This window comes from Phacochoerus africanus, chromosome 7 (assembly GCF_016906955.1).
Source record: "Phacochoerus africanus isolate WHEZ1 chromosome 7, ROS_Pafr_v1, whole genome shotgun sequence".
In the NCBI taxonomy this organism is placed as follows: Eukaryota; Metazoa; Chordata; class Mammalia; order Artiodactyla; family Suidae; genus Phacochoerus; species Phacochoerus africanus.
The window spans coordinates 67,314,515-67,335,478 of NC_062550.1; the positions used below are offsets into that span (position 1 = coordinate 67,314,515).

The 20,964-nt window shown below is 47.1% G+C and overlaps 1 protein-coding gene across 10 annotated transcripts; it reads right to left on the reverse strand.

Moving 5' to 3' along the window:
* Positions 1 to 159: 159 nt before the first annotated feature.
* Positions 160 to 20,504, reverse strand: PEX5 (peroxisomal biogenesis factor 5). Of its 10 annotated transcripts, none has more exons than XM_047787633.1 (16): positions 20,359 to 20,504; positions 19,577 to 19,739; positions 19,227 to 19,262; positions 18,884 to 19,016; positions 18,550 to 18,681; positions 11,540 to 11,645; positions 10,983 to 11,073; positions 10,474 to 10,584; positions 10,109 to 10,210; positions 9,362 to 9,481; positions 3,985 to 4,128; positions 3,730 to 3,800; positions 2,927 to 3,139; positions 2,526 to 2,691; positions 2,034 to 2,191; positions 160 to 1,613 (listed from the first exon to the last, which is right to left on the reverse strand). In XM_047787633.1, exons 2-16 carry the CDS (start codon positions 19,721 to 19,723, stop codon positions 1,412 to 1,414), a joined length of 1,932 nt encoding a protein of 643 aa, XP_047643589.1. In that variant the 5' UTR covers positions 19,724 to 19,739; positions 20,359 to 20,504; the 3' UTR covers positions 160 to 1,411. The 10 variants fall into 10 exon arrangements, with proteins under 10 accessions (XP_047643589.1, XP_047643588.1, XP_047643594.1 ...); XM_047787632.1 differs by having other exon boundaries at positions 20,241 to 20,436; XM_047787638.1 differs by having other exon boundaries at positions 9,362 to 9,457; positions 10,118 to 10,210; positions 20,183 to 20,436.
* Positions 20,505 to 20,964: the final 460 nt, after the last annotated feature.

Below are 20,964 nucleotides of genomic sequence, written 5' to 3' on the forward strand. Positions count from 1 at the left end.
ACCTTCCATATATTAGGTGCTGAGTAATTGCTGGGTAGATAGATGGGTGATCAACGTACCAATGGGAATTTGAAAGATAAAGAGAGAAAACTGTTGAACGCCAACCTCCAAACAGCAACCCCCCTCCCACCACCCCAACCTCACCCCCAGTAGCAGAACTCACACCCATGTCAGTTCCATTTATTCTTCATACAAATATTTCACAGTTTTATTTTTTAAATCATTTACACATTCATACAAAGAAAAATAAATTTCAGGATGGAACCTTGGGACCACGGTAGTTTAAAAAAAAAAAACCTCTCTGGTCATTAGCTACTGAAAACAAGGCAAAAGGCTCCTCGGCCACATCAGTCATTTTTGGGGTTAGGGCATCTCCCCAGCAGGATCCAAGCTGCTCCCTCATCTCCCCGAGCCTGCACTGTGTGAAGGTGATATGGGGGAAGGGGACTTTTCGACCCTCTTCCCAAGAAACATTCCAAGAAGTACAGCAAAGACTCAAGGTAACACTGAGTCACCTCTCTGCTAGGAGTTTGGCGGGATGGCAATTTCCTGAACCCACTTTCCAGAGGAGCTGGCTCAAACCATCCTCACAGGTGTCTAATCGGAGTGGGTCACTGCACTCACAACACTCCTTGACCCCCATGCTCTGTCCTCCCACCATGGGCTCCAGGCCACAGCCCTTGACCTGAACCTGTCTGGTCCCCTCGAGGCCCATCCCACAATAGTCCTCCTCGATCCCACACCCCACACTCTGCAGCGAAAGACCCCAGCAGCTCCCGAGGACCCCTAGGTCACAACACCAGCATTAATGCACGCAGCCCAACCTGGGAGTCCGAGCCACAGCCAGGGGAGGCCAAGACAGACAGAAAGAATTCCGAGCACCCCTAAAAACTCAACTCTGCTGAGCCAAGTCAACACTTAAACAGGCCCCCTCCTAACACATCCCACCCTCAACACAGTCATCACACAGGCGCTCGGGAGAACCTGCCACACACCACCACCCAAGGAGGCTGTACCATTCTCAGTTCCCAGTAAAAGCAGGGGAAAGGACAGATGTTACAAATGCGGCAGACCCGACCAGAAGTGGCAGCTGATGACAACAGTTACCCTCTATCTTCGGGTCCCACCCAGAAAGCAGCACCAAGAAAGGGCATGATGAGCAGAGAGATCTGGAGCTGGATGGTTCAGCCCTTGAATCACCAAGGGACTCCAAGACAACACAGCGCTTTCTCCCACAATCATGTAGGAGCAAGAACACAGACCACCCACCCTACAGTGAGGCAGCTCCTGAGAGGCTGTACCGCTTGTGGTCATCAGCCCACCCCCTTGGCAGGCCCATTTGGGGAGAGGGAATCACATCCAGAGCGGGGACCCCTCCGGGCAGACACTCACAGGGCAGCCCATCCCACTGTCACTGGGGCAGGCCAAACATAGCTAGGAGGGTGGACAGATCCCGGGCATCAGCCGCCCCATAGGCGTCACTCTGGCCTAACATAGACAGGGCCAGACGCAGGGTGCTCCAAATGTTCTCTGACATGGCACCCCCTTCGCCCCGAGGGCCCCGGCTTTTCCTCTGCATGTTCAAAGCTTCCAAAAAGTGTTCCACAGCCTCCCTGCAAGGAAGCAGAATGAGAGCTGCTGAGCAGGACACCAGTGGAAGGAGATGGGTTGGTGGGCATGGGGGGAATGCAAGCTGGGGCTGGCCAGTCAAATAACAGGATCAAAGAATGAGGCACCAGGGACTTCCTTCTGTGGCTCAGGAGAAACGAATCCAACTAGTATCCCTGAGGAGGCAGGTTCGATCCCTGGCCTCACTCAGTGGGTAAAGGATCTGGCATTGCCGTGAGCTGTGGTGTAGCTTGCAGATGCAGCTCAGATCCTGGGTTGCTATGACCCCTAGCCTGGGAACTTCCTTATGCTGCAGGTGCAGCCTTAAAATGCCAAAAAAAAAAAAAGAGAGAGAGAGAGAGAATGAGGCATCAGGACCAAAGGCAGGGAGAAAGGGGAGCTCATTCCTCAGCAGATTCTCTCACCGGTGGGCCCCGAGGTTGATGCAGCTGATGCCCAGGTTGTAGCGGGACCGTATGTAGCCAGGCTGGAGCTCGAGGGCCCGACGGTACGCAGCTACTGCTTCTTCACTCTGGTTTCCGTTGGCCAGGGTGGCCCCCAGCTTATTCCACAGCAAGTAGTCCTAGGATAGGCATGGCCAGGGTCAGGAATGTGAGCCGCCCAGAGCACATTCTGCCAGCTCTCCCCATTCCCTCTGTTTATCTAATGGACGTTACCATCACACTCCTGCCTCAACAAATCACTGTGTAACCACGATGTAATCACTCTCACCCACCCCGGCAGACTCCCCTAGGTCCAGCTGACCCTGGAATCCCAGCTTCCTGTTCCCAATTCTCCTGAGGCAATCAGGACAAGGAACCCTGGGGTGAAATGTCCCATGACTCCAAAGGGCACGTCAAATGATTCCTCCACACAGCAGAGCCACATCCCATTTCCCTTCCTCCCCCGAGGCTCACATTGGGACGAACGCTAAGGGCGGCTGTGAAACAGTCCACTGCCTTGTCATACTCCCCACTCAGGTTGAAGAGGACCCCCAAGCCACACTGCACATCAGGGTCAATGGATGTAGGGTCCAGGCGCACAGCTGCCAGGAAGAGCTCCTTCACTTCGAGAAACAGGGAGCTGGGTACCAAGAAAAAACGCACAAAAAACCAGGTGGATGAATATGTCTATATTCCTTAATCAACCCATCATATCCCCAAGATGCTTCAGTCTGGGTCTGCACCCCTCCACCTTCCAACCCTGAGTCTCCCTTTCCTCTCTAAGACCCTGAGCCTCAATCCACCCAGACTTCCACAGTCAAGGGCCTCCTGCTACATGGGTTACTACTCATCATCCCAGGACTCTTCACACTCACTCAGGCAACAGAGACCCCAGGATGCGCTTGCTGTGGCCCGGCCCTGCCCCACCGGCCCCTTCCTCCGCAGGCACCACCAGGTGGGCATAGGCCGGTGTGTAGCGCAGCCAGTCTCGCAGGGTCTCACAGGCCTGTCGCTGCAGGGACTCGTTGGTGAAGCTCACAGCTAGCGCCATCAGTGCCGTCCGGTTATCGGGCTTTAGCTCCAGGCACCTTTTGAACGAGATGGGCAGGGCTGGTCTCTGTAGTGACACCGGACCATCAGCAATCTGGGATCCAAGCCCAGCTTCTGAATGCAGTTATGCTGGCCTTATCTGCCAACTCCCTGAATGAAGATCTAGAGGAATACTCTATAGGTGGGTTATTAATAAAGTTACAAATCCGAAAGAGGGAAAATCTTAGGAACCAACTGGGGTCCCACAAACAAAACCAAAAGCTGATGAAAGAATGGAACCAGTTACCTCCAAACTTACTTCAAACCTTAGTTTCGTCATGAGAAAACTCTTGTTAGTGACCAGAAGGAAACCAGGACCTGGAGTTCCTGTCATGGCTCAGTGGTTAATGAACCCGACTAGGGACCATGATGTTGTGGGTTCAATCCCTGACCTTGCTCAGTGGGTTAAGGATCCAGCGTTGCTGTGGCCGTGGCCAGCAGCTGCAACTCCGATTCGACCCCTAGCCTGGGAACCTCCATTTGCCGTGGATGCGGCCCTCAAAAGACAAAAAAAAAGACAGGATCTGTCACTCTACACGCTATCTGCAGAGCCCCGGAACCACCTCACCCCACCTCTCAGTGCACTCACTTCCGCAGCGCGCTGATGGCTAAGAGTTCTTGCTCATTCTCCGCCTGGGTTGTCCCCAGATACTGCCAAGCCTAGAGAGAAGTGGACAGATTCCAGCACCTCGTATGCACCTCCACACCGTCCCTTCCTCCGGCTCCCTCCAGCCACCATGCCACTCTCATACCCCCATCCCAGGCCCTCACCCAGGCCCTAATTCATCCGCACTACCCTTAGGGGCTCCCTCAAAACTGGAGGTCAGCATAGTGAAGTGCTCACTTCCATGTGCTTAGGGTCCTGCTGCACAGCTGCCTCGAAGAGCAGCACAGCATTCGGCAGGTCCCCCTCCCGAAGTCGCCGCAGCCCTTCCTCAAAAGCCTGGGGGTGGTCACGCAGGGGGTTCTCCTCCTCAAAGTGGTACCCCTACAAGGAAGAGAAGCCAAGTGAGACCCCATCAAAGAGGGAGTCATGATGGGACAGCAGAACTGGGAGATGACAACCAAGAAAGAAGTAGAGAAGAAGGTGGAGGCATTTCATCTGGAGAAATGCTGGCAAATTCTCCGTATCATAAAGGAGATCACCTACGACCACAGTTAAGTCATTCCACACGCATTGTGCTCAGACTGCTACCCCTGCTCACAGTAACTAGAAAGCCAGGCAACCTCTGATCTATGCTGGGATTAAGCTCATTTTAGGAAGCCTTTATGGGCCTATATTTCCACTTCCTTGACTTTTCATCATTGGACAGAGCACATTTCTTAACAGGATCTGCCTATAATGAGATAAGCTCTCTTCAGCTATTCAAAGGGCAATTCTTATTATCCTGCAACAGTGTGATAATGTAGAAAGAAAATGCACCTTGGAGTCAGAGGCCCTGCCATTCAAATCCAACTCTTATCCAGCTCAGAGTCGTGTGCACTGACTGGAGGGCATGTGCTCAAGCATGCTGAAAAATGTAATTTATTCCCCAATTTCATTCTCCAAAGTTACTAATATTAATCTGTATCTGACTGTAAATGAAAGCTAGACGCCCAAATCCTAAGGGTGGAAGTTGCTTCAGAAAGACTGTCTTCTTCTAGCTGAGGCCTCCTCGTTTGAGGGAAGAGTTGTGATGCTGTGTACAAAGTTCTGTCCCTAGATGGTCCACAAAGGCAGAGAGGGGTTGAGGTAAAATGGGTCCCTGGGAAGCGTGGGACCTGGGACAAGCGAGTAAAATGCTCCTTTTTGGAGAGTAATGGTCACCACCACAAAACAATATACCAGAATGAAAACAATGCAAAATACAAGGCAGGGCCCTTTCTAAACGTAGCTACGGACAAATCAGAATGAAACAATATAAAATAAAGACATGAGTGAGACCCTTCTGCACTCTCATTATGAAAGTGCTCAAGAACCAGAAATGCTCAAATGTTGCCAGCAAAGTTCTAAACCATTATAAGTCATCAGATGCAAATTATTTGTGACAAATAAAAATTAAGTAATTATAATGGAGATTTACTAAGTGAGACATAATAGGAAATGGATTTGAGATAAATGTATAAAAAGTGTACTCATGCTGTGACATCTCCATACAATATGAAAACAAGACTGAAAAGGGCCCTAAACCAAGGAGAGCAAGCCTTTTCTGTAAAGGGCAGAGGATAAATATTTTGTCACAGCTTCTTTTCTCCACCTGTGCAGTGAAAAAGCAGCCACAGACAATATGCAAATGTGAAAAGCTGTATTCTAATACAACTTTATTTATGGACACTGAAGTTTGAATTTTATGTAATTTAATTTCACAAATTATTACTTTGTTTTTTCAACCATCTAAAAATGTTAAAATCTGGGGGGTTGGAAGGGACAGACTGGGGGTCTGGGATTGGCATGTGCACAATGAGTACATGAAACAACTGGCCAACAGGGACCTACTGTACAGCACAGAGAATTCTACCCAGTATTCCATGATAATCTACGTGGGAAAAGAATCAGAAAGAATGGATATGTGTATATGTGTGACTGGATCACTTTGTTGTAGAGCAGAAATTATCACAGCCTTGTAAATTAACTGTAATTTTAAAAAATTAAAATTCAAAAAATTAAAAATAAAAATGTTAAAATTGGAGTTCCCGTTGTGGCGCAGCAGAAACGAATCCAACTAGAACTAACAAATTGCAGGTTTGATCCCTGGCCTTGCTCAGTGGGTTAAGGATCCGGCGTTGTCGTCAGCTGTGGTGTAGGTAGAAGACATGGCTCGTATCTGCTGTGGCTGTGGCTGTGGCTGTGGCTGTGGCTGGCAGCTGTGGCTCCGATTAGATCCCTAGCCTGGGAACCTCCATATGCTGCAGATGTAGCCCTAAAAGAAAGCAAAAAAAAAAAAAGTTAAAATCATTCTCAGCTCACAGGCCATAAAAAACAGGTGGCAGGACAGATCTACCTGCGGGCCACAGCTTGCCAACCCCCAGCCTAGACTATTAGAGTTCAACAAAATAAATCTTTCTGCGTTCACCCTCAACGACTATCCAAAATCACTCCAGGTTTTAAGCCACCCCATAGGAAACAGACCACTTTTACCTATAACACAATTTCCTAATGAAAGTAATTCCTAACTCTTAGAGCTAATGAGAGCATATGAGAATATCTGCCAAAGCTTTACAAAAAGCTTAAACTACTACTTGTAAATTGGTATTATCTATCCTCAGTAGACAATGCAACAAATCAATGCCCTCACACTGCAATCACAGGGTTCTCAAAGTATCCTCCTGTCTGTGTTATCTATCTTCCTTGAGGTTTTATCAACTGCTGATCAGAGAAGAAATTTTTTTTCCCTTTTAGGGTCACACCTGTGGCATACAGAAGTTCCCGGGCTAGGGGTTGAATCAGAGTGCAGCTGCTGGCCTACGCCACAGCCACAGCAATGCCGGATCTGAGCGGCATCTGCAACCCATACCACAGCTTGCAGCAACACCAGATCCTTAACTCACTAAGCAAGGTCTAGGATCAAACACACATCCTCACAGACACTATGCTGGGTTCTTAACCTACTGAATCACAAGAGGAACCCCCAGAGAGGAATTTTTCAAAAGTAGAATATTTGCATACATGAGAACAAAGTCCTCTACAGGAACCTAGATGCAGTATGCAGGATAAGCTTGAGATCACTGTGGCATCCTAAAAAGCCTAATCTAAGCCAACCACTAGGTCTGATCCATTGTTGGTCTGCTCAAAAATCTCACAGGATCATACTGCAAAAACGGGATCACGACTAAGTAGAGTATGTCCCATCATAGAAACTTGTCACTAACAGCATACAGTATCTGCTCGAGCTATAGGTAATGGTCTTGAAAATCTAAGGACCACCAATAAGAAATAGAACATTGAGGAGTTCCCGTCGTGGCTCAGTGGTTAACAAATCCAACTAGGAACCATGAGGTTTCGGGTTCGGTTCCTGGCCTCGCTCAGTGGGTTAAGGATCTGGTGTTGCCGTGAGCTGTGGCATAGGTCGCAGACAAGGCTCGGATCTGCCGTTGCTGTGGCTTTGGCGTAGGCTGGCAGCTATAGCTCCGATTAGATCCCTAGCCTGGGAACCTCCATATGCCGCGGGAGCGGCCCTAGAAAAGGCAAAAAGACAAAAAATATATATGAAAAAAAAGTACAACTGACATATAATTCAATAATAGTTAGCATAAAGCCAGATAAAATCTGAATTGTTCATTATTAGCAAGTAATAAAGTACAGCACATTTCTGTGGAACATTAATGCAACTGTTTCTATTCCTAATATTGCAATATCCCGAGGTAGCAAAGATATCAAAATAGGGTTCAAAAATCTAGAAACATAGTTATGTCTCTAAGTTTTGAATTAAAGAATGTACTCCACCTATCATGTCACTAATTCGGAAGTAAAAAATGCTAACAGGAGGTGCTGCTCACATAAAATTAGAGCTACGTCTGTATTTATCAAAAACATGGACATTTTTATCTAAACTTTACATCTTGCCATTTATAAGTCAAAACGGCTGTGCAACTTATCAAGTTTTTGTTTGTTTGTTTGTTTGTTTGTTTTTGTCTTTTTGCTATTTCTTGGGCAGCTCCCTCGGCATATGGAGGTTCCCAGGCTAGGGGTCGAATCGGAGCTGTAGCCTCAGGCCTACGCCAGAGCCACAGCAACGCGGGGTCCGAGCCGCATCTGCAACCTCCACCACAGCTCACGGCAACGCCGGATTGTTAACCCACTGAGCAAGGCCAGGGATCGAACCCGCAACCTCATGGTTCCTAGTCAGATTCGTTAACCACTGTGCCACGACGGGAACTCCAAGTTTTTATTCCAAATTAAGAAAAGCCTTATCTCCAGGGGCTTCCTTCAGTCCTTCCTCATCACAGTTCTACAGAAGAAACTCTGATTATATGGCAAAAACCAAAGGGCAGGATTCCAAAAAGCAAGCTCTCTTTTCTACTATACCACAGGACAGCTCTCAGGGATGAGAAACGAAATCACATTTTTCCTCATACTAAGATTTTCACTGGCTTTCAAATCCCAGCCTTTCTAAGTCAGCCTGAACTAGTCTTCTCCACCTCTGCAAGAGCCACTTCCAGCAACGTGCCCTACGTCTCAGGCCCTGGCTCTAGCCCCAACCAGGTCTGAGTGAGAAAAAGATACCAGTCCTGACCTCCGCAGTCCCTATTTTGCCCTTTTCAAAACCAGGCAATTCTCTCCTTCCCACAGCAGACTTTAAGTCAGCAGCTCAATTACTAACCACATCCCCCAATACCCTACGACCCTAAGGTGGTTTTCTTCACAGTGATATCCCAATATGACATATGCTTCTAAGGCAACAGGTTATACTACATGCAACATCCAAGCACCCTTCACCATCAATAGCTAGAAAATTTTCCTAACATTTAAGTTATTTAATACAATTCCTTGAAAATACCCTAAATTGGGGGCAAGTGGTCAATACCTACAGGAAGCGATCAGAATGTAAAATCAACTTGTGAACTACAGATGTGATACATTCATTGAGTAATAAAAATAAGTAAATAAATAAATGTGGAAAAAAATAATAAAATAAAATACACTTGTGGTTGACATGACACTGTAAATCAACTATACTTTAAAATTTTTTTTTAATTTAATAAAATAAAATAAAGTTGTAGGGGTTCCCTGGTGGCCTAGCAGTTAAGGATCTGGTATTGTCACTACTGTGGCTCAGGTTGCTGCTGCGGTGCAGGTTCAATCCCTGGCCTGTGAACTTCCGCATGCCGCACACAGGTGTAGCCAAAAACAAACGAACAAAAAATAAACAGATACTAAGGTGGAGGGCAGAGACATGGTCAACCACCTACCATTTGCTGCCAGAGGAGATAGCAATCTTCTTAAAATGCTGTCAACCAACTTCGAAAGCAGAGCTCGTTCCTCTGTGCGTTTAATGCATCATGTGCAAACCTCTTTTCTAGGTGTTATCATTTATTATTATTATTTGACAAGGATAGCCTGTTATGATTAAACTTTATATCCCAAGAATAAAGCATACTCTCAATAACTGCAGGAGAGTGGGGGCACGGGAACAAATTCAGGCTTCTTTTCATGGAAGGGGGTTCGGGGACCCTTCAAATTCAAGACGAAAGGAGATACAATAAAACACGGAAATCCCGCGATCTGCAAAACCAGTTCTCACCTTATCATAGGAAGCAGACGTGAGGTCGTCATAGTCAGAAAGCCAGGGGTGGGCCTCAGCATCCCGCTTGGCCATCTCCTCCAACTCTGCCTGCAACTTGTCCCAGAAATCGACATCAGACTGTAAGGAAGGGAAGGCAGATAGGAAAGGAAGATCCATCATGACCTCGCCACCCCACCCTCAGCTCCACTAACAGGGATTCCTCAGGCAGCAGTTCTTTAATTTTAATGTGCTTAAGGCCAGCTGAAAACTTTTTTTAAATGCAGATTCCTAGGGCCTATCCACAGATTATGACTCAGTAGTCTGTGATGCCCAGGAATTAATTTATTTATTTATAATCTATCTATCTATCTTTTTAGGGCCACACCCATGGCATATGGAAGTTCCCAGGCTAAGGGTAAAATCAGAGCTGCAACTGCCGGCCTACACCACAGCTACAGCTACACAGGATCTAAGCCACATCCGCAACCTACACCACAGCTCACGGCAACGCCCGATCCTTAACCCACTGAGTGAGGCCAGGGATCAAACCCGCATCCTCATGGATACCAGTCAGGTTCTTAACCTGCTCAGCCGAAATGGGAACTCTCCAGGAATTTGCATTTTCGATAGGCACGCACCCCACCCCAAGCAGGTCTGAGAGAGTTGGCCAGGGACATTATGAAATACAATGTTCATTATCTCTGACGTTAAGACACCCACTCTCTACAAAGGAGTGTTTTCTCTTGGGCCGTCTACACCACTAACCTCTCTCACCTCTATAGCTGACTTGGCTCGTTCAAACTCCATATCAAGAGCAGATGTGTTTACTGGTCTTGTGAACTGGTCAACCCAGGCATCTGATGTACCCTGTGACAAAGAACGGCGATGGTCATAGCACCACCCGCTTTCCATCCCCTAAATACCAACTAAAAACCCACTAATCACCACCAATCTGGGCACCTCTGAGAAGAACACTCTCAGAATCTCTCTCCCACCCACTCAGGATATGGATGCTACCAAAATGAGCCGGCGATAAAATCCCATCCCCATCTGGGACCACTGGACACTGAGCCCACAGCCAGGGGCACCAGCCAGCTCTGAGGTGGGACTGGGAGGTGACGATGTCCTACCTGCTGCTGAATAAACTCTGCTGCCCACTGCTCTGCCTGAGCTCGGCCCGACCCTGCGCCGGACTCCAGGGACACCTGCCCCTCGCCAATCTGCCGCACGAATTTCAGGAACTGGGGCACAGAGACACACACAGGCCACTTGAAAAAGGCTTCCGGGTGTGACCTCTCAACCATGCCCAGAGGAGCCTGCACCTACCCCTTCCCCTGACCAGCTCTAGCTGCAGACAAGATATGCTAAAGACCCTGAAAAAAGCAGAAAGCAAAAAGAAAGGGATTTCTGCCTCTAAAGACTTGAAAAGGCACAGAAAAGGGAAAGGGTTAGTAGGCAGGAAATGAGGCGAGGATACCAGAAGGAAGGGGCAGGGTCCTAAGTCTCTGTTCTCCAGAAGGAAGGAGGGGACCTAGGATCTCATCTCTTTCCTTTGAAACGAAACTAGGGGAAGGGAAGCAAGATTCCCGACTTCTAAAACCAGCTCTGCTGGGCAGAGCGGCAGCGGGAGGTGGCTCACCTCAGAGTTGGCCAGTTTGGGGTCATCCACCTTGGCCACAAAGTCACTGGCTGCCTGCTGCAGGTCCTCCTCAGGACGATACTCATCATACCTGGACAGGTAGGACATGCTCATTTCACATGTTAGTCTGCCACCACCTCCCCAGGCTGTTCCCTCCTCCAGGCCCACGGTAGTCATAGTTCTCATCAGGGAACCAAGGGGTGACGCTACTCCACTCTGGGCTTGAGGACTCACATGCTCCAATTTACACCAAAGCAGTGGCAGAGCACTGGCCACGGGCTTTTATCCCTCCGTTTCCCAACAGACTGGAACGGGCTCCCAGTTAAAAAGGGAGCAAGGGTGCGTAAGATAAGAGTTACAAACGTTCGGTAAGACAGTTAAGGTTCTTGACTCAATTATGGTGAAGACATACACTAATCTGGGGTAACAGTACAAGGGGAAACCTTAAAGTAAAAAATGAAGCTGGTTTGGAAAGGTGGATGGAGGAGGTTGGGGAGGCTGGGCAGACAGTCCAACACCCCCTTCACAGGCATCCATCCAAACATGGCTGGACTCACCAGCGGTCAGCGGCAGCTGTTCCCTCGGCGTCTCCCAGCCATAGCTTTTCCTCTGACTGCTCCAGATACTCCTCAGCCCAGCGGGCAGGGGACACAGACAAGGGGTCTGCAAGGAGCAGAGAGGTGGGGAATCACTGAGGGATCAGGAAAGGGAGAATATCGACCAGGTCAAAGTGGATTAAATCCTACTGAATCCCTTAGAGACCCTGGGTCAAAAGAAAATACTCCTGGAGTTCCCATTGTGGCTCAGCAGAAACAAATCCGACTAGGAACCATGAGGTTACGGGTTCAACCCCTGGCCTCACTCAGTGTGTTAAGGATCAGGTGTTGCCATAAGCTGTGGTATAGGTCCCAGACGCGGCTTGGATCCTGTGTTGCTGTGGCTCTGGTGTAGGCTGGCAGCTGTAGCTCCAATTCAACCCCTAGCCTGGGAACCTCCAAATGCTGTGGGTGCGATCTTAAAAAGAAAATACTACCAAATTTTCAATACCTAACCCACTCTCAAGGGGCCCGGGGCAGAAGTTTACTGAGTTGGGAACAGGAGACTAAATAAGGAGGCTCAGGAGAGGAGTTAAGGACCAAACCCTTTGCCAACATCAAATGCTATCACCAACATGTGGAATCTAAAAAAAAGGACACAATGAACTTCTTTGCAGAACAAATACTGACTCACGGACTTTGAAAAACATATGGTTTCCAAATAAGACAGGTTGGCGGTTGGGGGGATGCACTGAATGTTTGGGATGGAAATGCTATAAAATTTGGTTGTGATGATTCTTGTACAACCATAATTGTAATAAAATTCATTGAGCAAATAAAAAAAGAAAAAAATACATAATTGCTATTTAATCTTTCAGAAATTTAAGCCACTTTAACGATTAAATATTTCATATTTAGTTTATATTTTTATTGAAGGCCTATCTCCAACTGAATTATCCAAATAAAGAAATCAAGGAAAAAAAAAAGACGAAACCCTTTTGCTTGAAGTATAGGAGCCCTTCCTAAGAAACAGCAGGCCCTGGGACACCATCTCACTCAAGAGACTGCAAGGGACTGGCAAGGAGCCAAGGGAGAGCACAGGAGCTCCTGTTCCTTAACCAAACCTCTGGTCTGTTCCCCTCTAGAATTCACACCTTCCCAACAACAGGAGCCCCTTATTTCAGCTTAATATACCTACCAGGAGACTATGAGAAGCAGACTGCTGGGCTAGAACTAAAAATACATGGGTCCACTCTTCCTACTGGATCTTTTATTTATTCATTTATTTATTTTGTCTTTTCAAGGCTGCAACTGCGGCATATGGAGGTTCCCAGGCTAGAGGTCCAATCAGAGCTGTAGCTGCCAGCAACTACAGCCACAGCAATGCAGGATCTGAGCCATGTCTGCAACCTACACCACAGCTCACGGCAACACTGGATCCTTAACCCACTGTGCGAGGCCAGAGATCAAACCTGCAACTTCATGGTTCCTAATCGGATTCATTTCTGCTGCACCACGACGGGAACTCCTGGATCTTTTTTTCATGTTTTAACTGAGACGTAACATACAAACATGAAAGTACAGAAAGTGTACCAAACATACGTGTGCTGCTTCATTAACCTCCACCTATGAACACACTCAAGTCACCCCCACCCAGATCAGGACATGGAACGTTTACAGTTCCCTCGCGGGCTCCCGTGGGTCCCCAGCCCCTGGGATAAACACCATTCTGATTTCCATCACTTCTGACTGGTTTTGAGAGCAAAGTCTTTAAGTCCAATTCTAAAAATTGTCTTAGAAGCTCTAGTGACAAAGGGCAACACCAGAATAAACATATCGAACTTTCCTCTGCCTCCAGGACTTTACCCTTTACTATTCTAGGGCCAGGAAAAAAAGCAAAGAGAGGATTAGTTAAAGGGTTTAAAAGATCCTGAGGGAGTTCCCCAGTGGCTCAGCAGATTAAGGTTAAGCAGCCTTGTTGCTGCTGTGGCATGGGTTCCAGCCCGGCCTCAGAACTTTGGCATGCTGTGGGCGGGGCCAAAAAAGGGGAAGGGGGCCTGAGGTGTTCCTTCCTTCTGCTCTGTCCCCGTGTCCTTATAAATCAGACACTGAAATGATCATCCTGTCTTTGTCCCCAATCTGAAGATTTGTCACTGCTTTTAACACCAAGAAGACAGGTTTACCTCCTCAGTATTAACATATAACAGAACTTTCTTTCCATTTAACTGAGACCCTGCCTGAATAATTTCAGCAAACTGATCTCAACATTTGAGAAAGTAATGTTAAAATCTGAGGGGGGAAAAAAAGAGCACAACTCACTGAATTCACCTAATTAAAAATAAGAAGTGATTTATTACTAATAAATCAAAGATAGAGTTTGACAGGTTTTTCTGATCCTGGACTCTGTCTCTTCACTTCAAGGACTCTCAACTTTTATACCCAGATTTCCCTCGCTAGCTTTTATAGGCAATATTTCTCTTTCCTTTGCCCGACTAGACTGTTGGCTCAAGCGTGGAGACCTAATAAGGAGATGCTGAATACCTCTGTCCCAATCTCTGGAAAAATAACCAGTCCCCTCCCCCTCACTCTCCGGTCACTGCTTACTCTCAACCAGTGTTCTGCAAAAGCAAATTCTGGCCACAAGCACTCTGCAAATTACTGAGAACACCATCTCTGTGAAATGCCCCTCTCAAGGGCAAAAACCAACAAAAAAGCACAAAGCACCTGGACTTTAAAACAGACAAGGGGGAAGTTCCTATTGTGGCTCAGAGGTCACGAACCAACTAGTATCCATGAGGATGCAGGTTTGATCCCTGGCCTCGTTCAGTGGGTCAAGGACCCAGCGTTGCCCTGAGCTGTGGTGTAGATCACAGATACAACTAGGACCAACTAGGATCCTGTGTTCCTGTGCCTGTGGCATAGGCTGGCAGCTACAGTTCCAATTCGACCCCCTAGCCAGGGAACTTTCATATGCCTCAGGTGTGGCTCTAAAAAGCAAAAAAAAAAAAAAAAAAAAAAACAGAACAAAAAAACAGACAAGACATAGTTTAGGGGAACAAAAATCCCAGAGGTGGGTCATCCTCAAATAGCTAAAACTTGGTATGTGGCCATATGGGCCACAAGACTTAGGGGTTTATGGCATCGGGAAGCTGCTCCAACAAAGGAGTCAGAATAAAATAACCAGAGGAATACCACTCAGCGTTCACACTATTTTTTGAGAAATTCCTACAGAAAAGCAGATCCATTTGGATACCAGTGAGATTGAAGCAGCAGAGGCCTGCTGCGGGAAGGGACGATCCTAGGTCATGGAGACTGTACCCAATAACTGATTCAGAACATTCACCTCGTGTGGTTTCTCAATTGGTGTTCATTTCACTGAGGCACATCTACCCAAGCTCAACGGTCTAAAACTCAGAACTTCCTACCTTCAACCACGCCAAGTTTCCAGGTCTGCAAAATCACACCGTGGTCAAGAACACACGTTCTAGCGTCAGCCTGCCTGCTCTCAAATCCCAACCCCACCACTCAGTCACGGTGCATCTTCAAACAAGTTAGCCCTCTAAGATTCCATCTCCCTACTATGAAATAGGGGTAAGAACAGCTACTTCACAGGGATTCTTACGAAGATCAAATGAGATAGTGCCTGTGCAAAGCACAGAGTAACAAATATTAGCTGCTATTATCACTACTGTGTGCTCATGGCAAACCCATACAAAAGTAGAAGACATCACAATGAGATCGTTATTCCTTTTACTCCACAGCCTCCTCCTCTGTCACCCAATGGAGATCCACTGCCAATCACCACCTGCTACTGCTGACCCCTGCTTTTCCTGTAAAAGTGAAGGTTTACCGCTCATGATTATCCTGTGAACCTCACACACCATATTAGCTGGGGCCATCTAAATGCAAGACCCCCTTAAAGATGTGTTTCTTCCCTAGAGCTGAGCAATCACAAGATGAACAGTTATGTGGCCCAGAAGGGTTTTTTGGGGGGGGAGGGGGGTGGAATTCTATCGAGAAATATGTCAAATGAAAAAATGAGCTTCATGTGTTAATGTAATAATGCAATTGTGGTGGCACTTAAATAAATCTACACATATGATAAAACTACACCAAAACTATAAATACACAAATAAGGGCATGTAAAACTGGTGAAACCCAATAAGCTCTGTGGATTGTACCAATGGCAATTTTCTGATTTTGATATTGTACATAACTAACAAATGCAAAATGTTACCATTGGTAAAAACAGAGGGAAAGATACACAGGACCTTTTCGTACATTTTCTTTGCAACTTCCAGTGAAACTCTATTTCCAGAGACAACATTAAAACGAGAAAAACAAAGTTTCAAGGTTCCTTTTAAACTAGAGCTTAGAATCCTAACAATGTGGACTTAAAAATAATAAAGATTTAAAGAATATAACCTTTCTTTCAACTTGAAGTCTACTTTCCACAAACAGGCAACCAATACCACTAGTATAATAATATCAGCCATAAATGCTATGAGGCTAATGGAAATGAATTACAGTTGGCCCTCTGCATCCAGACATTCCACACCCACAATTCAACCAAGTAAGGATGGAAAATATTGGGGATTCCAGAAAGCTCCAAAAAGCAAATTCACATAGCATTTACATTGTATTTACATAGCATTACATTGTACTAGATATTATAATTAATCTAGAGCTTTAAAGCATATGGGAAGGTAGGTTACACACAAATATCATCCAATTTTATACAAAGGACTTGAACATCAGGATTTTGGGAACCATGAGGGTCCTGGGATCAAGCCCCTGTTGGCAACCAAGGGACAACTGTATTTCTTTTAGCTCCTCCCAGATCTCAATTCATTTCTTCAATAAATTCTGAAGGACCACTACATGCAAAGCAATACACTACTGCAATAGGACGTTTTTATGCAGGCAGACCCCACATAGCTTGACTTTCCCTTCCAGTTTTCCACATCCCCGCCGCTGTGAAGCAGCCACAGTTCCAAAAGAACATACAAAACAGAGAGAGATCTCCCAAAGAGAATTTAACAGGTAAGACAGGTTCAACAGGTCTTTCTAAAGTAGTTTTTCATTTATAGGTTAATGAAGATTTTGGTAGCTCCAAGTATGCAAGTAATTTTAACAATTGTCTCATCAATCTCAATGCTTAAAATAGGCATGATTTTTTTTATTATTATTATCAAGTATGAATGCTACCCATACATTATAACAGAAGTCTCTCTGTGATAAGAGATAGCACTTAAACCTACGGTGTGTATGAAAAGCTGAGTTTTGATCTGATAGAGGGTCTTTGTTACAGCTCAGATTTCCAGTTGAGGCAAATCCACAGAGAAGAGTCTCAACGATAGTGTAATAATTCCAAGTATGGAGCCTGGAATCAGACAGACATGAGTCTGAATATCATCTCTGTTAAATGAATGATTTAACAATACCAGACCTTCCAAATCTCAGTTTCCTTATCTATAAAACCTGCCTTGCATTACCGTGAAGCTCAACTTGGTTTAAGAATACAAAGTGAGCAGAAACATGAACACCTATTGTTCTTTCTCAAACTCCTACTTAAACAATAAAAAGGACCAACAGCTTTCATTAAAGGTGAGTTTCAGCTGTAAGAGTTGGGGGGTTTTCTCTTGTGTGTGGAAGAAGCTCTGTCTCCAGGAGAATAAAAATGATGGGGGGAGGAGGAACCAATTGGGTCCAGTTAAACATCTCAGGAAAGTTCAGGAACTGTGATGAAGTGAACACCCTGAGAGGCTAGAATCTTTGCAACTTTCTCCATTTGTATCCCTTGTTTTTCTTTTATTTTTTTCTTTTATTTTTTTCTTTTTTGGCCACATCCACAAGTTCCTGGGCCAGGGATCAAACCCATGCCACATCAGCAACCCAAGATCCCATTATTCTTGAATTCTTAAATTGGAAACAGGCTAACAATGCTTCTCTTTGAGAACAATCAGGAAGAGCAAGGCTGAAGGGAATGCCCTTGCCCCCAGGCTTAGGGGGAGAAGAATCAATCCTAAGGAGTGCAGTGAGTATAGACTTCCCTCTTCAGAAAAATAGGCTGGGACTCTGAAGAGCTTAAATTGCAGGCATGGTGGTATAGCATAAGAGGTAAATCTGCAGACTCATTCAAACCCAGAGTCAAATCCCAGCTCCACCCACTTGCAAAGCTGTGTCTCCTTAAGCAAATTACTTAACCTCTCAGCCTCAGTGTTCATCTGTTCACTAGGAATAAAATGAGTAACTACCTCTCAGAGTGATTAAACAGACAATGCATTTAAAGCATTACCACAAAGCCTAGAACATGGTAAGTAAACATTAACTCTTATTAATAGTTTTTATTACTATCATCAAGAAATCAGAGTTGCCGGCATGGCTCAATGGTTAATGAACCCGACTAGCATCCATGAGGACGCAGGTTCAATCCCTGGCCTAGCTTGGTGGGTTAAGGATCTGGCGTTGCTGTGGTGTAGGCCAGCAGCTACAGCTCCAACTGGACCCCTAGCCTGGGGACCTCCATATGCCTCGGGTACGGCCCTAAAAAGACAAAAAAAAAAGTATAACCTTCAGGCCTTTGAATGCCACAATTCCACCGTCCAAGGCTCCAACTCTGTTCAAGATGACTTGATGCCAAAATCCCAAAGGAAGTGCTGAACAGTTCTCTCCTCCTGGGCAACACTGTCACCCATCCACCCTGTGGATCCTCTCCACCAAACTACAGTAATAAAGCTCCAGATAACGAAGAAGAAAACTTAACTCCTCATGTTCTCTCTCTCTTCATATGTACCTCTCTCTTCAAAATCTCTTATCCAGTTCAAACTCAGTCCTCTGTTTAATATGTTTCAATTTCATATTACCACCTAAGAGAAATCAGGTTCAGTGCCCTAAGGAAAAGAGCCAAGAGTCCAGTAAACTCATAAACAGCTTGAAATTATTCTATATCCTAAAATAAATTAGGGTAACAGTGTAGAATTTTGATTGTACCATAGGAACGATTTTAGATTTTCCATGACAATCCTCACCTGTAACTTCAGAGATGAATTCTTGGGACCAGTCAGTCTCATTATAATCCTGAGTTACATCCACAGCATCTCCAGCTGCAAGAAACTCCTGGGCCCAGTTCTCAGACAAGGCCAAGTCCGCCACACCAGGGGCTTGAAAGAGAGAGAGAGCTAACTAAGAAAAATACACATCAGTCTATCATGCCTAAGGAACCCTGAGTGCACATCAAAACACTGTTCCTTTGGTCTCGTTCTGCACCCCAGTTCCCCAATAGCAGCAGCACCCAAATATGGAATCCCTTGTCCCTATCTGCACAGAAAATGGTGATCGCCTCAGCACTAGACTTGGACCCACCTCTCTGGGGTGCCTGGCGGAAGTTTGACTGCTCAATCTCCTGCATCTCTGCCAGGAGGTCATCCATCTTGAAGGTCTGAGGGGCACGGGATACAAGTGGTGCATTCTGGTCCTGCAGGAATTCGGCCACCAACTGTCAGAAGAGAGAAAGAGGAAAAAGGAAACAAACTATAGATTTGGAAATGCTCAAAGACGACTTAAAACCAAAACGAGCAGAAGAGTTAAGGCAAATCTCACTTTATCAGGGAAGTTCACAGATGGAAATACAGGTAAACCAAGTTGAAAGTAAAAATACAACAGGCAAACAGAAAATGCAGCAGAACAGACTGGTATGTTTATTTACCTCATCTTCAGAGGCTACCCCCAAAGGCTTAGAGACCTAAAGCAAAAGAAAGGGAGACAATATGGAACCGTGGTGAAGATGACATACACACAACCCAGTTAACCCTGGGTTAACGTTCCAGCTCTTCCTCCTATGTGACCTTGGACAAGTCACAAAACTTCTCCCAGTCTCAGTTCCCTCATATATAAAATAACTACCTTCATCTATATAAAGACACTTAGTATAAGCTTTAGGAAATACTCATCAGTTGATAACTACAATTACTACAGAGAAAGCAGTTATCCCAAAGTGGGCATGGGGACCCTCCATTACAAGTCATCACTCAGGGTTTCCACCAGAAGAACACTCACCGCCTCGGAGGCTGGGGCTCCTGGGGGCCAGGGGCCAGGCCTTAACCCCTCCTGCCGAAGGGCCTTGTCCTGGGTGAAGTGCCCTGCCAGCTTCATGAGCGGGTTGGCACCCCCGCATTCCGCCTCCACCAGCTCCCGCATTGCCATGGTGACCGCCCAATCTCTGAAGGACAGAAATTCGGAACTGAGGTCCCAGAGCCAGACCCTTCCACAATCCACAACTCAGCCCGGATCTGGGGGAGGTGGGCAGATGTCCGTCCTAGGTTGCTGACTGCCAGCCACTCTCCACCCCTCTAACTTTTGCTGTGGCCCCCACCTCTGCCAGGAGTCAGGAGGCTGGTACCCTCCTGCCGCCCCCCTCAAAAGCCACCGCTCTCCGCCTGGGCCTCTCCAGTGACCTCCACAACTGCAGTCTCAGGCGCGCCTGAGACCCCCAAGGAAGGAGCGTGGACCCCAAGGAACCCAGGGACAATTCCGCACCTGGGCTGTAGGGGAGAATTAGTCGGGAAAGGGAGAGGGGACTAGCTGCGGGACCGTAAGCCCAATTCCCCACAACCCCAGTTTCCCGCGAGCACCGCTGCGGGCCATTCCCTCCCACTAAGTCACCTGAGGCCCTCCCCGCCGCTCGGCTGGTCCCGGCCCACTCCTCCCGCGCTCCGAGTACCCCGTCTCCGCGGCGCGGGTCGTAGCTCAAGCTCCACCTCCGCGACCCGCTAGGGCACCGCAAGGGCGGGGGAAGACCAGGAAGGTGTCCGCGCGTTCCCTCGGGGCCCAGCGCTCACCACCTCGCGCAAAGCCACAGGACCAGCCGAGGTACCAGGTGCGGGCTGGAGGGGGAGGGGAGAGAAGGGGGCGGGGGGCTAGGGGCGGGGCTCAGGCTTAAAGTGGCAGTGACCGCCGCGCCGCAGTCGCGGCCCAGGCGGAAGCTGTTTGGAGGGGCGGGGCCTTAGGTCTGCGACGCTCGCGTAATGGGAGAAGCCGTAGCCCTTAAAGGGGAAGAGCGGCTTAAAGGGGAAATCTTGGCGCGGCGACTTTGGGAGCGCTCCGAAGGATGGTGGACTCTAGGACTTGTTTGATGGAAAGCTCAGAGAAGAAGGGAGCTAGGAAGGGCCTTCATAGCTTTGGGAGAAAGCCGTGCAAGTGGATTCTGGGCTCAGATCATTCCACCTTTTCCCTGGGGGGGGCGCTTTGAGACCCAAGGGGATTCCTTCCCTTTCTGGGCCGCGAATTTAGAGAAAGGCCCTGACATGGGAGTGTGGGGGTCAAATCCGGGGCCTTTTCCAGCCTTCTAGCCCTGCCTCACTCCAAATTGCCCCTAGCAGGACAGCGTCACTGTCTCCGTGGTGACAGAGGTCTGCCCCCAATCCCTCTGTCACATCTGCGTATTG